Source organism: Plectropomus leopardus, chromosome 10 (assembly GCF_026936395.1).
Source record: "Plectropomus leopardus strain MGB_pleo_1.0 chromosome 10, ASM2693639v1, whole genome shotgun sequence".
In the NCBI taxonomy this organism is placed as follows: Eukaryota; Metazoa; Chordata; class Actinopteri; order Perciformes; family Serranidae; genus Plectropomus; species Plectropomus leopardus.
Genome location: NC_142185.1, coordinates 25,497,810 through 25,514,542, shown reverse-complemented (window position 1 = coordinate 25,514,542; position 16,733 = coordinate 25,497,810). Strand labels below are relative to the sequence as shown.

The 16,733-nt window shown below is 39.7% G+C and overlaps 1 protein-coding gene across 6 annotated transcripts in view; it reads right to left on the bottom strand.

Moving 5' to 3' along the window:
• Positions 1 to 16,110, bottom strand: part of LOC121948982 (phospholipid-transporting ATPase IH-like) — a 50,190-nt gene extending 34,080 nt beyond the window's left edge. For all 6 annotated transcript variants that reach the window (XM_042494561.2, XM_088083387.1, XM_042494564.2 and 3 more), the window contains exons 1-3: positions 15,628 to 16,110; positions 1,018 to 1,140; positions 673 to 762 (exon numbers count right to left, since the gene is read on the bottom strand). In XM_042494561.2, the coding sequence (XP_042350495.1) occupies positions 673 to 762; positions 1,018 to 1,140; positions 15,628 to 15,666 (252 nt within the window). In that variant the 5' untranslated portion in view covers positions 15,667 to 16,110. The remainder of the gene's footprint in view (positions 1 to 672; positions 763 to 1,017; positions 1,141 to 15,627) is intronic.
• Positions 16,111 to 16,733: the final 623 nt, after the last annotated feature.

Below are 16,733 nucleotides of genomic sequence, written 5' to 3'. Positions count from 1 at the left end.
GTTTTTCTGAGAGGAAAATTATGCAAAAATATGAAAATTGCCCAACATATGCAAGTAAGCGTCTGACAGTTTCTTAATGTTGGGGACCCATACTATACATCTATAAAATAAAACTTTGGGCTACCCAACATTTCCAGGTTCGCAGTAGGGCTCTATAGGCAAAAACGCTAAATACTATTTTAACTATGAAGTAGGTTGAAAGAGCTCCTGTTATTAAAATGCTTCTTGGGCTAATCCAATCACAAGTGGACAAATCTAAACACAAGTGCCATCAAGATGCACTGTGATCTGATCACTGACTTGCAGAGGTGGTCTGGGACTCACCTGATCACATATCTTTAGTGGTGTAAACACTCCTGTAACGTGGGCGGCAGTAGCTCAGTATGTGGAGGGTTGGCTTCGAAATCAGAGGGTTGCCGGTTCATGTGCGTACACCGTCAAACTTCTCAAACTGCCCTTAAATATCTTTATGCAAAGCCATGCATTTGAACTAAAACTAGGCCTGGTATTTAAAAAACGAAGTACAAAATGGACACAGAAATGCAATGTTTGTTAGTTTAGTTTTAGCAAATGGACACCTGGGAGAGTATTTCCTTACAGTTTTGGTGTTGTATTTTCAGATATAACAGAAAAAGGCGGAAATATTACTACCAATAATGAATAAAATCTCACCTGGACCAGAAAAATGACCAAGAAGTAGAAGTTAGCGATTCTTCTGAACTGCTCAAACAAATTCTTGGGTATGAAGTTCCAGAAGGTGTACTGTGGGACAGAGTGGCAGCAGAATTAATATCACACAAGTAAAAATGATAAAAAAAACAAAGGCACATCCTCCATTTGGTCCCTCTGGCAAGAGAAACGGTGATACGCACTTTGACAAATGTAAGAAAAGTAAAATGTGTCATCCTTTAAAACGTGGCCACAAAAGGGATTACATGGCTGTCTAAATACGAAACAAAACAACACTGTGATGGTTAATAATGTCGTGGAACTGACTCAGGGCTGCGGCTCGCTCACCTTGGAGGAGACGATGCGGTTGTCGGGGTAACGCTGAGGGATGTAGGCCTCAGCTCCCGGAGGAGGTTCTTTATGCCCGATGTACACCGTCCGACTGTCCACCCAGATCTCCTCCCCCACACACTGACGGAGGGAGAGAGATATATGTCGAGTTATAAATAGAAACACAGGTGGAGAGAAAAAAATGGGGTTAAATCACACTGCTGAGCCTCGGTAATGGGTTTGCATACAACTCAAAAGCTATTTACGATAATTATGTAATACACTAACAATTATATTTATTACTTTGTCATCTGCCCTCAATGACCCCTCACAGTCCTGCCAAAATCTCTTTTTAGCCACGCTTTTACTAATGCAGACTGATTAAGTCCACTGTAAATGTACACATGTATCACTTTGAATTCATCTTCTTGTGTTGCTTCTTTTGCACCGCAAGCCAAGTATGTTACATTTTACTGGATGTATCATTTTGGTTTTTGTTCTCAGCTCAGGTGTCAGTATTGATTTATAGTATTTACTTAAAATACACAGACATAATGCACAATTAAAGACGTTAAACATTAATTTCACTGAGAGCATTACTTGTTTTTTTTCTAATTTTATACAGATATCACTATAGCCTCATTATCATAGACTCTTTTGGCAACAATAATCATGTGCTAAAAATGTGATATCGTGCCAGCTCTATTCTCAGCGCTAACAACACTAATGCTGAAATAATTCATCAGTTAATTAACTGGTTGATAAGGGGGAATTATTGAAGTATTTGAACAATTTATTTATTTATTTATTCAGAAAAACACTTGTAAGAGGTAACAGTTGGAAACTTAGATGAATGTTGATTTTTTTTCGTGGTGATAAACAGACTTAGATTAAATTAATAAAATTATCCACAAATTATTGTAGCAATGAACGCTGTAGCCCTAAACTATGGAATATAATGTAATCACACTAGAAGAAATTCTGTAATAAATACATGTATTTATTTAAATAAATGTAATAATGTTCAAATGAATTAAGAATAAATAAATTATGAAAATGCTTTGCGAACTGTTCAGGATTAAACAGTGCAGTCAGAAACAGAATGTTACACAACACTGTGAGACTGTTACACGACTTCAGTGACTTTTTTTTTACAGCCTCACAGACCAGACGGACTGATTGAAGGATGAGTGTGTGTTTGTTGATGTGTGTATGTGATATCAGCTCTGAGTCATTTATCTTTTCACTACTTCCTGCAGGATCTCGCTGCACTCTGCTCCATCCTTCCGCGACTCTCACACACAGATCAAAAACACTTATTCTGCTGGTTTTACTACAACAGTCTGATGCTGTGATGGGAAATAATAAAATCAGGATCCCCTCACATTTTCATGGACAAAATTTCAAAACTTTTCCATGGCTCGGTAAACAAAACGCTGTCGAACACTGATGCACAGTGATGCATATCAGAGTTACATTACATCTACACTAGCTACAGAAAATTAATTTGCTGTTATGTGACATGTGGAAAAATATGCACAGAAAATTTTTGTGACTCAATTTCATCATTAGGGGTTGACAGATTATTGGCCTGGCTGATTATTGCGACCAATATTTGGCATTTTGCCAGTTACCTGTATATTTGAATGATCGGTGATAAAAATTAATTAATTGAAAAGTGCAAAGAAAGTATCAGCATGAGAGGAACCTTTTATTCATTCATTTTTTGAGTTTACAATTTTACTTGATTTTATTTAAAAAAGTTGCTGGTATATGAGCTGTATATGATGCTAAAATTTTGAGTTTTGATCAAATATTTGATAAAAGTGTTGTGTTGGAGTTTGTTATATTCCAAATTCTAAATATTGGCAGGAATATTTCATTGTATCATCATTACTGTGCCATTATACGCAAGAAAATTCTTCGCATTTTCCAAACCAAAGAATTTTATTCGATGTCGTGACTTTTAAAGGCCTGGAAAATGTGCTTGTGAAATTCCATGACTTTTCCAGGTTTTTCATGACCGCCTGTAAAGCGCACTGGATCGTGTGTATGCAAGCCTCCATCTCAGTTCCTCTCTCATCTATACTGCATCTAAATAGCTCCCCGGGGACTATCAGAGTGCATTGTGGGAGTTTAGCGTAGCACATACAGTATTTTTCCAAGGTGTCCTTCATCAAACACTATTGTGGAAAGAGAGATTTCCAAGGAAAAAAAAAACAAGAGTCAGGAGACCACGGCATTCGGCTGTTTGTTTCCACCTGGCTTCCGACATTGCTCCTAATGCTTTGGCCTGAGTGGGCAGCAGTGTGAGCGTAGCCTTTGGCAAAGCACCGCGCCTGACGCAGCTCAAAGCAGAAGTGTTGACCATTAGCAGAAAAGTTCTGGAACAAGCACTTCAGTGGATGCAGCGCTCCACTGCTTCAAATATCCTCAACATTTTGGCAGAGATGGGGCTCATTGCTGCCAATGACCAAAACTTTCATTGTTCAGAGTCCTCATTTCCCCCTACTAACCTTGTACATTCAAATCTGTGAGTTTTAGAAAGTTTAAACTGGAATACTAGGATAAACTTAAACTTAGTATGGACATAAAATCAAATGAAGGCTGATGTAACTTTTGCAATAAATAATCTGTGTCCAAAGAAAGGTAAAACTGCAATAGTAAAAAAGCTCAGAGTCACAGATCTAAACTTATCCACAGTGATCAACAGGCGCTTGGCAGTGGGATAAAAATAGACACGGAGCCAACAGTGTCAGCCGACTTGAGACCCCTCCAAAACATTAGGGGGGCAACATGACCCAGAGAGATACAGTGAAATGGAAAAGTGAGGCAGAAAAAGAGAAGCAGATTGAAGTGGAGCGAGCAGCAAGAGCGGGAGACTGAGGAGGACAAAAGAACAAAATGACGACAGAAAAGCAACAAAAGGAGGGAACAAAATGTGTTCAACAAAAAAAGAAAGACAGAAAAAAAACAAAGCTGTACTTTGCTGAAATGATGACCAGATGATGTAGCACGAGCTATTTTGGTGAAGGGTAACTGACCACACCGTTAAAACACACACACACACACACACTCTGTCTTTGAGATACCAGTATCATGTTAACTTGACTCAAAGCAAACTGTGTCAATGGAAAGTCAAAAATAACGACCTCTGCTCCGTTCCTCTTAAATAAGGCTTGAATAATCCTTCCTAAAATTATGTCAGCCGGATCATCCTATTGTTTGATGTGGAAATTATGATTATTTCCAACAGACTTATGATTTTCAATAATCCATATGTTCTTAATGCAAACATCATAATTCTATTTTTTTTCTGATGGTTCAATTAAAGCCATTTATTCCGAACTCATTCATTCGTTTTGAACATCATTCTTAATTTACGTCCAAAATCAAAGCTATTCAGTTTACAAAGTCAATCTAAAGAAGAGCAATAAAACACTGACGTAGAAGAAGCTGCAACTTGATATTTTTAAGATAAAATAAGATTGGACATAACTTTATCCATCCCGGGAGAAACAGGTTATAAATAAATGTGTATAACACCAGAAATGATAACAGGTTCACAGTAATTCTCATAAATATAGACATGTTATAACAGTGGGTGTCCAATCAAAATGCCAAAAGTAATCGTTGACAGTTGTGGCATTTTTTGTCTTATAATTGACTGGAATGATTAATCAGTTATTGAAAAAATGGTTGCCAATTTGTTTTCTGTCAGTCCACTAATTGTGCTTCACTGGTCTTTATTGATATCATGATTATGAGACACCACATCCACCACGTTCCACTTCTATTCAAACATTTTCCTCCTAAATCCACAATTCCCTGACTGCATCATTGTCCCGTCATATTTCTGTTTGCACCGTTTTCTCCCCTTTGTTCCCTCCGTCCCCCCGGCAGTGTGTGTCACACTCTGACAGTGTGACTGTGGGAGAGGGACGGAGAAAGACACGCAGAGATTGCATTGTGGTTTGTAGTTATCTGATCATTAATCCTCACTGATCCGCATCAACCCCCGGCCCACTGTTCCCTCTTCACTCCACCGCTCCATCAGACAAAGTGGCTGGCTGGTTGGTTGAGGGACATGGAGGCTTTGTCTTTATTAACAACACTGAAACAGCCTTCGAGCAGAGACGCTGGTCTTACATCACCATCAATCATCAACAATGACAAGATGGATTTGATAACGGCAGAAATCCACCACCGCAGCTTCTCCTTTCATGTTTCTGCTGGTGCACTCTCTTGGGCAGATGAAGTGTTTAAACTCTGGATTCAATATTAGAGAACAAATCTGATATTTTATGGCTTAAAATGCTGCTATAAAAAGTCCTCTCTCATTCTGGTCTTTTCTACCACAGCACTTTACAGGGCTACGGACGCATAGGCAGTATTTACACTGTGGAAAAGCAACCCCTGACCCCGCTGTACCATGATCTATCCCCGTGTTGCAGCTTCTTTCTACCGCAGAGGAGTAATAAAAGGTATACACCATTAACCGGCCTGATTAAATGGTCTCTCCCTCCTCCATTGTCCCGCCACACTGTGCCGCAGAAGCACACAGCATGTTGAGCAGGTATCCCTCATTAACTCACAGATCAAATTCCTCTGACTGAGCTCTTCCTTAATGAACTGCTCATGTTAACTGGACAGATGAAGTAGAAACATACACGCTATGATTACACAACACCCGTGCAGCGTGTGATAGATTTTGATCCGAGCGTGGCTAGGCGATATGGAAAAAATACATTTTTGGCCAAGTCGGTATTGTAGGCTTGACTAGCAGTGCTTTCAAAACTATTTACACTGTGATATTTTTGATAAATAATCATCAGTAATGTGCATTTAATGATGAAGTGGGTAAAGACAAATAATAAACGGCTAGAACAGTCTGATAAATCGAGAAAATTACATCACTTTACTGCGATTAGGCCTTTAAAACCAGGAAAAGACAACTCTTAGAATATTACCATATCATAAATCTAAGACAATACCTAGTTTTAAATTAAAAAAAAAAAAATATATATATATATATATATATATATATATATATATATATATATATATAGAGAGAGAGAGAGAGAGAGAGAGAGTGAGTATCACTTTAACAGTTGATGTTACCGTAAAATATTAGATAATAATTTTAGTTGTATAAACGTTCTTTCTAAACATAGATATATAATACCGGCTCTAAAACACATATTTCTAAATGTATGAAATTACAAATAAAAAATAGTAATACCTGTATTTACAAAGAACTGGCAGGTAAATTTCACATATATCTCTGGATCCCCCTAAAACTGTTATTTTTGACAGTTAGCTTTTAGCTTGTGGTGCTAAAGTGACGTCAAGTTTACCAATTTCCTGCTTGGTTTTTTTTTTACACATAATTTGAGTCTACACCACCTGAGACATTTCTTGAGTTTTATTAACCCACTTGTCAAAGAGGTGTTTACATCTTACACTTGTAGCGAAAGCTGAAGGTGTGGTTATGTCCAGGCTCAAAACCCCACGGTTATGTTTTAGCTTAAAACACCCATGTTTGGTGTCATAAAAGCCACCAGGAAAAACTGCAATCCCTCAAACGCCACAATGTGACAGAGAAAAACACCAAGGTTTGGTGGCTTAAACCCAGCTGGGAAATGCCGCAAATTATCGGTGACAAACACTCAATTTCAGTGCCTCAAATGCCGCATGTTGATGAAAAAGGTTCTCTGGCTGAAACGCCGCTGGGAAACACTGTTATGTGTCAATGAAGAAAACCCAAGTTTGGTGGCTTAAACGCTGCTGGGAAATGCTGCAAAGTGTCAGGGAAAAACACCAACGCTTGGTGGCTTATATGCTGCTGAGAAACTCTGATGTGTTGGAGAAAAACACCCGAGTTCAGAGACTCAAATGCTGCTGGAAAACGCTTCGATGTGCCCCTAAAAACACGATGTGCCCCTAAAAACACGCTACTACTAAAAAAAAAAAAAAAAAAAATTAACACCCAGCTTCAGTGTTTCAGAAGCTGCTGAAAAAAGCTGCAATGTGTCGGTAAAAAGAGTTGTTTGTTGCTCTGTAACAATGGTCTGCAGCTTGGCAGCCGTCTTGTCTCTAGATAGAAAGATCACCTTATGTTCTACGTCGCCTTACAAATGCCAATATGCTTAAGTAAGAAACTAAGAAATGTAATGAATCTGTGCTTTGCAGAAACGTACGATGCCGACATCCTTTATCTGGTCACTGCACTGGTTTTGTCGCAATAATTAATTCACAGTTTTACTGGTCTAACAGACAGTACTTGTTTACATTACATTCAAATGAAAGGATGCAGCACAACCTTTAAGAAAATCCTTCCCGGGTAAATTTAGGCATTAAATTACTGAAAAACTGTTATTAATAGAAGCTGTGAAGTTTGCCGTGACATCGAGCAAAGATAAAAGGAGCCTGAAGACCTTGATGAGCTGAAAGGAAGGAGGCTACCTGTTCAACATGCACTCCACTGATACTCATTTGCCATTAATCACCATAGCAACACAGTATGCAGCCAGCATCAGACAGATACATGTCTGCAGGTTCGTAATGCAAAGGACCACACAGAGGCTTCATTATAGACTGAAGATCAAATGTGTAGGATTTCGCCACTACTTCAAATCTGTGGAAATGGATTTGACACGAGATTATATGGCTTTTACAAAAATGTAAGGACTGTCCCAGACAATATCCTCAAGATCTTCCTCATGCGCTTATTTGGTTCAACTTCTCAGACTGTAGTCTCTATGGACAATCCTTTTTTGGAACAAAGCAGGATGAAAGAGTAAACATCAAAAGCAGCAGTGAGGACGAAGCTAATGAAGCAAGGAGAGGGAACGTAGCTCACAGGGGGAAGGAGGTGCCATTCGCTGTTATGATAATATTTTGGGGGGGAAATTGCCACACAGGTGCAGACAAAAAACGTGGTGATCTGGTTGAAAAAATTGGGAAAAAAAAGTGACCTTCAGTGTGTGCATGCTGTCTCAACCGCTGACACTAAACAGCAATAGCCAGCAGACCCCTGATGACACAAATAGTTATATACCTGAAACAAAATATGAGATTACTATAACATGACAGAATGTGTATTCTGTTGTTGCCCCAGCTTCGTCTCCCACTTGACTTGCCGTGATCCAACTGTTACATAAGTCTTTAATCCAGCTGTGCTACTTCTCCTCTCCCATCCCTCTCCTCTCTCCTTTTCTCCTGCCACCGTAATCTGAATTAAAAAAAAAAAAAACACCCTTTCTCATTTTGTCTGCTTTTAACACCGACAACATCCTGGCTTGAAACTGCCTTATTATGAAACCCGTGTCCAGGGCACGCTGCAGGAAACAAAATAATTCTTCAAGCCAGCACGCCGATGCATGGCTGTTTTCTCTGATACACACACGGGCCAGCGGGCAAAGCTTTGCCCAAACACAAATCCTGTGTGTTTTTGTCACCTACAGCCTCTGTCTCTCCGCCAGGGCCCCGGCTCTGAGGGGGGGCAGCAGCCAGGAATAGACTGCCCTTAACCGTTTGTAGCAGCTAATGTGGCGAACAGTAATCTAGCAGGTTGTGTTCTGCCTTTCAACACCAGCCAAGGGACTGCAGGAGCCGTAAAGTTGCGAGAAACCTTTCTAAAGCCCTTCAGCACTCCGGGACTCTGCTGGTGCTCATTTGATCAAAGGGAGACATGGTTGGCCTTTCTCTTTTATCTGCTGAGGTTGCGAGAGGTCCCTGCAAGAATAACAGTCGTATATTCATAGATAAGATGGAAAGGAGGGGGAGGACAGAGGGGGGACAAGGGTAAATCAATCTGCGGACAGGGGAAAGCACCCGCGGACATAAATCAAAAATGTTAACAGCTGTTTTGTGAAAGTGAAAAGGTAAACTGTAAAAATAAGAGAACATATTCAAGCCTTTTTTAAGATATCATGCATAATTAAAGGGACAGTTCACATAAAAAATGTAGAAATGCATATTTTCCTCTTACCTTTAGTGCTATTCATCAATCTGGATTGTTTTGGTGTGAGTTGCTGAGTGTTGGAGAATATGCCATAAAGATTACTGCCTTCTTTCTAATATAATGGAACTAGCTAGCATTCGGCTGGTGGAGATAAAGCGACAAAAAAAAAATAAAAATACATTGGAAAAACTGCAATGTCTCTTTACAAAAATCATGACCTGGTTAATCAAGGTAATCCACAAATGTTGTTGTGCACATCTTCACGTAGGAACTATTTTCTTTCCACCAAACTACACCCATCAACTGTATCACAGTGCAGAAGGACACATCTAAGAGGCTCGTGCTCATGACAGTGCGAGATGTAAACATTAGTTGCAGAGCTCACCACACACTCATTTATTTTGGCTTTCTGCCACGGCAATGGGGATTATTAATTTCATATACTGCAAAAAGAAAATGTCTACTACTAATGCCCAGGCTGCCTTAAAATTTTAAGTTAAGTAAGTGAATTTGAGAAGACAAGTTGAGTAATGATTTACTTTGTTTTCACAAAGTCAGTCTACTTAAAAAGTTAAGGCAGTATGAACGCTAACTGTTTTAAGGTAAAACAAATTGGTCTTTGTACAGTGTATTTTTGCAGCTGGACAGTTAATTTGGAGCACCGTTGGCATATATATGCTGTTCAGTTATCAGAGCTCCACACATTGGAGTGCACTCTGGGCACAGATGGAGCAGAACACCTGGCGCAGTGAAAGTGAAACTTAGCTGTTCTTTCATTCATACAAAAATAAAATGTCCTATTCTTTAGAAAAACAGTGCTCTCATTTTAGTGTCATCAAGCATTTATCCAACTTAGTTTAGATGAACCCCGCTGCCTTCCCATGGAAACTACACATCCTGTTGTCAAGCACTTTTTCTAAAAGTTTGCTTTCATTCACCTCTGCAGCAGCTGTTCCTCTAATCTAATCCATGGATCTGATTTGATCTGATCTGATCAATTCAACCACAAAGTCAATGACTGATCAATTCTCCATCCCGCAACTCAAACTTCAACTTTAAAAGTCTGCTAAGTAAAAAAAAAATCATGAAAAGTTCCACATGCGCTACATTAACAGACCTGCTAAAACCTCTGTATTAAGAGAGGGGACACAAAATGAACATGAACACATTTTTAATTCTGTGGGAAACATTAATGTCGTCCTCCTCGGCTGAGCTGTAACGTTTTCTACATGAAACTGCTCACAAGATCTGTGGATTATCTTGAGTAACCAGGTACTGATTTCTGGAAAGAGACATTGCTGTTGAGTCTTTAAAGTTACTTTTTTGTTGCCCTTTAAGCACCACAAGCCCAGTGCCATCTCATTCCAATATGTGCAAAAGACGGCAGACATCTCTACAGAAACAGTCAGTGAGTTACACCAAAAAAATATAAACTGATAATTAGCACCACAGGTGAGAGGAAAAATGTCATTTTTAATTTTTGGGTGAACTGTCCCTTTAATATGACCACCCCCACACACATGAAGGCATCCTATTTATCCGGATCATGACCTCATACAGTTATCATGCTTAATGCCAGTCGGAGGCATCACGCCATCGCTATTATTATTACTAGACGATAAAAAGGCACCATGGAGCAGAAAGTGTAGACAGTGAGCACGCACATGAACATGCACTGACCCAACACACACACACACACACACACACACACACACACACAAAGGATCTAATCAAACCACAGAAGGTCATTTTACAGATTAATCTCATTAGAAATAAACTGTCTTCCTGCTATGTCCTGGCGCAGGACCCACACACACGCCTGCATGTGTATTTCTATCTCTGTGAGGACTAGGGATGATCAAAGTATATGCAAAATGTTGCTGTGAGCTTTAATTAAGGAAAAAGCACATTTGGTCTGTCTGAAATAAGCAAAGTCTTTATGTTTTTTTCAAATTACAATAAATCGATTAATTTTACCAATAATCGATTAAGGAAAGTGCTTAAAATTTACAATCCTTGTGAGGACCCTTATTGACATAAATCATTCTCTGTTCGATTACCCTGACCTAAAACATGACAACTAAATCCCCAACCCCAACCAAACCCTAATCCCAACCTTCACTTTAAAACCAAGTCTTAACCCTCAAACAGGCCTCTGAAAAACTGTGGTCCTCACTTTCCTAAAATGTTCTCACTCATTTGGTTAAAATGCAATTTGGTCCTCACTATATATCAAGTATAAGACCACACACAAACACACACACACACACACACACACAGCATATATCTTATTGCATGTAGGCTTAGCCATTCTTCTATGCCAACAGAGTGGAAAAAAGTTAAACAGATTTAGGTTATTACGCAACAAAATGTCCCATTTAAACTTCACGCACTGCAAAACACCATGACACCATATTTTTCTTCACACAAAACTATTTACTGAACTGTACAGGCTCAATACACCAGCAATTTTTCTCAAGTCAGAAAACAGGCTTATAAGCAGGACAGAATGCACAGCCTTCAGAAAATTACATTTCTCTCTCATTATAAAGTGCTGCACTGGATAGATCTGAATAAGCGTCTGCAGTTACTAATAAAGTGAAGCAGGCCAAACACTTCACAGTGACAGCTGGTGCACCAGTGGTCAAAATGAAGGTTTAAAGAACCAGTGTGTAAGATTTAGGGTGATTTTTTGCCAGAAATTGAATATAGTGTAATTAGTATGTTTTCTTTAGTTTATACTAACCTTAAAATAAGAATCGGTGCATATTTGTTTCCTTAGAATGAGCTGTTTATATCTATAAAGGGAGCTGGTCCATGTCTACAAAGAACCCAGAACGTGCAAAGCAAAAAGCAGCTCTCGATATTTGCGTTCTTGCAACGGCCATCGTGGATCCACTGTGGCTCCTCCGTGATAAGAGTGTCGGAAAATCACAGAGTACTTTAACGTGAAATTGTTTTGTTCATGGAATCCATGATATTTGTTGCAGATATCTGATATGCTGATATTAATTAATTAATTTATATATATATATATATATATATATATATATATATGTACAGAAAAATGTCATCCATGGGGCACTTTTCCTTTGACAGAATAGCTGGAATAATTTAAAAAATCTTCATACAGCCATTTTTTAAATGTCTACAATAGTTTTTAACTTGCCTGCCTCCTTAAAAAAGTATCACTTGTTCACAGGATTTAATTTTGTATGTTTTTAGTCTCTATTTTTCAATGTCAAACTTAATGTCCGTCCTCATAATGGACTGTGTAAACACCACAGGCAAGAATGGAAATAAGTCCAGCACTTTATCATTCTGTCCCAAACAACGTCGAATATGTTCTATATTTAAAAAAAAAACATAACAATGTTGTCAATAAGCCAAAAACAAGCACAGAATTGCTGGTGTGACATAACTGGAAACACTAATTTCCCTCACAGAAAAAATACATCAAGGACAAGTCACAAGTCATTGACAGGGTGATAATAAAAGAACAAAATATGAAGGCTCATAAACTTGCCAAGTGGAGTAAAGTGGACTAAATCAGAAGAACATCCTTTCACAGCTGAAGAAGCTTTACTAATTCAGCTTTTTTTCTTTAATCGCAAAATTATGAAAGTATGGGAGGCTGGCTACATTTGAGCAGTGACCTTGATGGGAGTTTACTGCTCTCTCTGTCCCGAGAAAAGGCTTGGGGCGCCTCGCTTATCACATGTTAATCACCTTGCATGATGTAATGTTTGTTCTTCTACGTAGCCTCATTAAGGGAGCAGCTGCTCAGAATATGGCAGGGTTAATAGAGGGTGATACACAAGTAATAGGAGGACCATATATACATCAACCATCCCTCCGATTCTGAATCAATATCCAGATAATTGAATTAATGATTAATTCCTGCATGTCTGCTTCATCATGTTGCAGAGAGAGGATGCAAAGAGAGCAGGGTGAGAGATGAGGGGCGTGTTCATCGACCCTCCTCCTTCCTCTCCGCCTCACCCGTGGATCTGATTTCCCCTGATATTAGCCCTGCTGGAGCATCCGTCAAGCTCCCTCCACACTGTCACCACACACACACTCACTGGCGGGAGCCTGGCGATCATACATAAGTAAGCAGACGAAGCATGAGCGCACATGCACACACACATGCTCGTACTGATAGTTATCTTAAAAGCACCTGAGCCAGTTTTTAAGGTCAGGTGAGAGGGCAGCAGACTGTATATAGAAGCAGATGTCACGATCCTCCAGAGGTGCCCAGTCTGATGAACATCACCAGACCTGTCAGAGTTGGTTCCCACTAGACACTTTATTCTCTAATTCAGCCGCCCACCAACCAGCTGCTTCCTGCTCTGGCTGATAAGCAGAGACCGCTGACGGCACCGGCCTGTTCAGACCTCATGAACCAGTAACCTGGTTACAGCGCAACATCATCTGCTCCGTTATTGTGTGGACATTTCCTGCTAATAGACAAATCACTGATTTTAGAGAATAATGACGACTCTCTCTTTTTTCTGCTGAGATTAATAACTTGAAAGCCTCTCCAGTTTACCTGCACGATTTAGGGACTGTTATTTATTGTTATTTATGAGGGGTGGTGGTGGTGTAAGATTACTTTTTATGGGGCTTTTTGACTTTAACTGATAGGACACTTTAAGCATGAACGGGGGAGAGAGAGGGGATGTCATGACCAGCAAAGAGGTCAGAAATCGAACCCACAAACCCACCCATGCTCTACCAACTGAGCTACTGGGCACCCCCAAATAATTGTTTAAATAATTGGGAAAGAGCTGTTTTTTTATTTGGCTTAGGGGAGGGACATTTAACTTTACATGGTCGTATTTCATTTAGGTTTTTAATACCCTCAGAAGCTGCAAGTAGGTTTGAAATCTGTGTTTTCTTTAAAAAGCTCCAAAATCACAACATTTCTCGTAGCCAGAAACGGTAAAATATGGGTATTTATAGTGGAGGGTGGGTCATGCATTTTCCCCACATTCACTCAAATAGGCTTAAGGATAAATATTTGTAGCTCTAGCAGGTTTTCACACACATGCATTAATTTGTGGTGGCCTGCATTGATCGAAACATCTGTCGCAACAAAGTGATTTTATATTTTTGGAGCCGGACCGTTCACGAGGTGCACTATTAGAATATGTGTATACCATTCAGATATCGTTACACAAACCTCTCAGAGAGCAGAGCGTACTCTGGGCACAGACAAAGCAGAAGAAAGTCAGGCGCAGTGAAAGTGAAACTCAACTGTTCATCGCTCTGTGTCTAAAAGTTTGCTCTCCCTCGGTTCTGCAGCAGCTGCTCCTCTCATCCATCTATCTTATCTGATCAGCTCTGATCAGAGCTACTGATCAATTATCCACCCCGGGACTCAAACTTCATAAAAAGCTACTGAGGGAAAAAATAGAGTTCACCTGCACTGCACTCGAAGACCTGCAAAAACCTCTAAATTTAAAGACGGGATAAACTATGAAAAGCCTTGAACAGGCAGTGTGAAAGGGGCTAATGCTTCATTTTTTTCAGAAACACTTTATTTCATTTCGTATTTATTTTAAATACCCTCAGAACTCCCAATCTTGCAAGTATGTGTGAAAAGCATGTTTTTTTAAAGACCTCCCAAATCACACCATTCATCATATGCATGATAATATCTGCATGTGCATAGTATTGACCAATACTGGCTTTAAATAAAATATCAGAATCAGCCAACATGTTTTTTTTTAATTGGCAAAGTGAACATGTATAAAAATTGAAACCTAAATTTAAGTGTTTTTCTTATTTTCCACAATGAATAAATATTACATACACTGAAAAGCACTGTATTTCATGTCTTCATCTGCTGGTGGACAATCACGATAAAAGCATGCATAATACAATATTAATTCAACTTTAGAGGAGACCTAATGATCTGCAATTTTTTTTTAACTGACACTGGCGTCAACTATTGGCCGTTATATATCAGCATATCAGATATCGGCAAAAATCCAATATTGTGCATGCCTATTAATCATAGCCAGAAACTGTAAAATATGGTTATTTATGGTGGAGGGAGGGTCATGCATTTTCAACTAGTTACTCAGGGAGGCTCAGGGAAAAATATTTGTATCTCTGGGGAGGATCATGATACTAAAAAAAGAAGCCATCCGCCTACTCTGATAAATAATGTACAGTCCCTTTTCTCTCTACCAGTCTAGAAGTGAGAACAACCAAGTGTGATACTCAGTGCTGCAGAGTCCCAACAAGGCCTCTCAGGTCTGTGAGTGCTGATTGAGATTTATTCCCTCTGCAGAAGCCATGAGTGAGTTAAGTGTGCATGCATATCGTAGCCCACTAAAGCAATTTAACTGGGCCAGCCAAGTTCATTTCTATTCTGCACATTCACCAGCCATCACTGCATCTGTAGCCACTGGCACATTCCCCATTCAGCTCCACAAAACAACATTGTAGAGCCCACAGTCACCGGCCTGCCAAAGCTGCCCGAGTGGGAATGTTTATCATTGCAGATGAGCAAAGTGTGCATCATGCTGCGCGTCTATACGCTCTACTCTCCGGCACTAAACACTGCTGCAAACATGTAACATTATATATAGTGGTGCACTTGCAGACACACAGCTACAGTTGTGACAGTGTTGACAGATGGGGGCCCTTACGTATCTGCTGATGATGTTCCGGAGCAGGGTGAAATCCATCCTTTAACAGCTCCGGCGGCGGCTTAACTGTGCAGCAGGGACGTTCAGCTCCTCTCGGATCTTCGTGGTCGCTACCTGATGAGGATCTTTCCAGCAGTATCCATCGCTCACCAGCTCCGCCGCCACCGCCGTGTCTGTGATAGCGAGGAGCAGCGGTCTCTCAGTCGGCTCTCCTGATTTTCATGGCATCCCTGGAAGAGCCATGCAGCGACCGCGCGATTACAACGAGCCCTCCACTCACGCTGCTGGCTACATTTCAGGACGAAATGTCAGCGCGTGCAAACCTCCAAATCTCTGGAAAGCCTCCCCGGTTACTCCTCGGTTGTTCAGCTGTGTTGCTCTTGCAGGAGACGGTCCCTCATGGAGGCTGTCTGTCTGTGTCCCGCTCTGTGTTGGCCCTCGATGTAGCGGCAACGCGAAACGTCCACACAGGCGCTCACCCGTCAGATGACTACGCTGCGCATGCGCAATGTGGTTTTATCTCACCTCTTGGACTACTTGAGTACAACACTGCAAGAAATGATCACTTACACATGCTAAAAGTCCAGGAGTGAAGAATCCTGACGTTTACAAAAACTCTTAATCATGTTCAAAACTCAATGCAAGACTATAAAAGCCACCGCGATTGTAATTTGCCAATAGATTTTTTTAAATACTATATTCAGATCACTTACTTGACTCTTTGAAACCTGAGCAAATTGTTTTGATTTCTGTCAAAAAACCTAAACTAGCGACAAATTAGTTAAAAAAAAAAAAACGTTACAAGAAAACTACCTGAAAATAAGCAAATAAAGAAAAGTAAAACATAAAACAAGAAAAAAAAGTGCTGAAATTAAAAAAAAACAAAATGTAAATTTTTTCTGTAACATTTTTTAGATATATGAATGCAACCATTACAATTGGACATTTCCACTTAAAAAAAAATCAGTAATAATTCTACTCCCTCTTTGAAAGTAATACTTTGAGTCAACTTTGAGTTACTTCTTGCAATTTGTGGAATATTGCTTGGTAAATTTGGCATTGCATTTATTTTATTTTATTTAATTTTTTTGCATCTTAAAGAAATC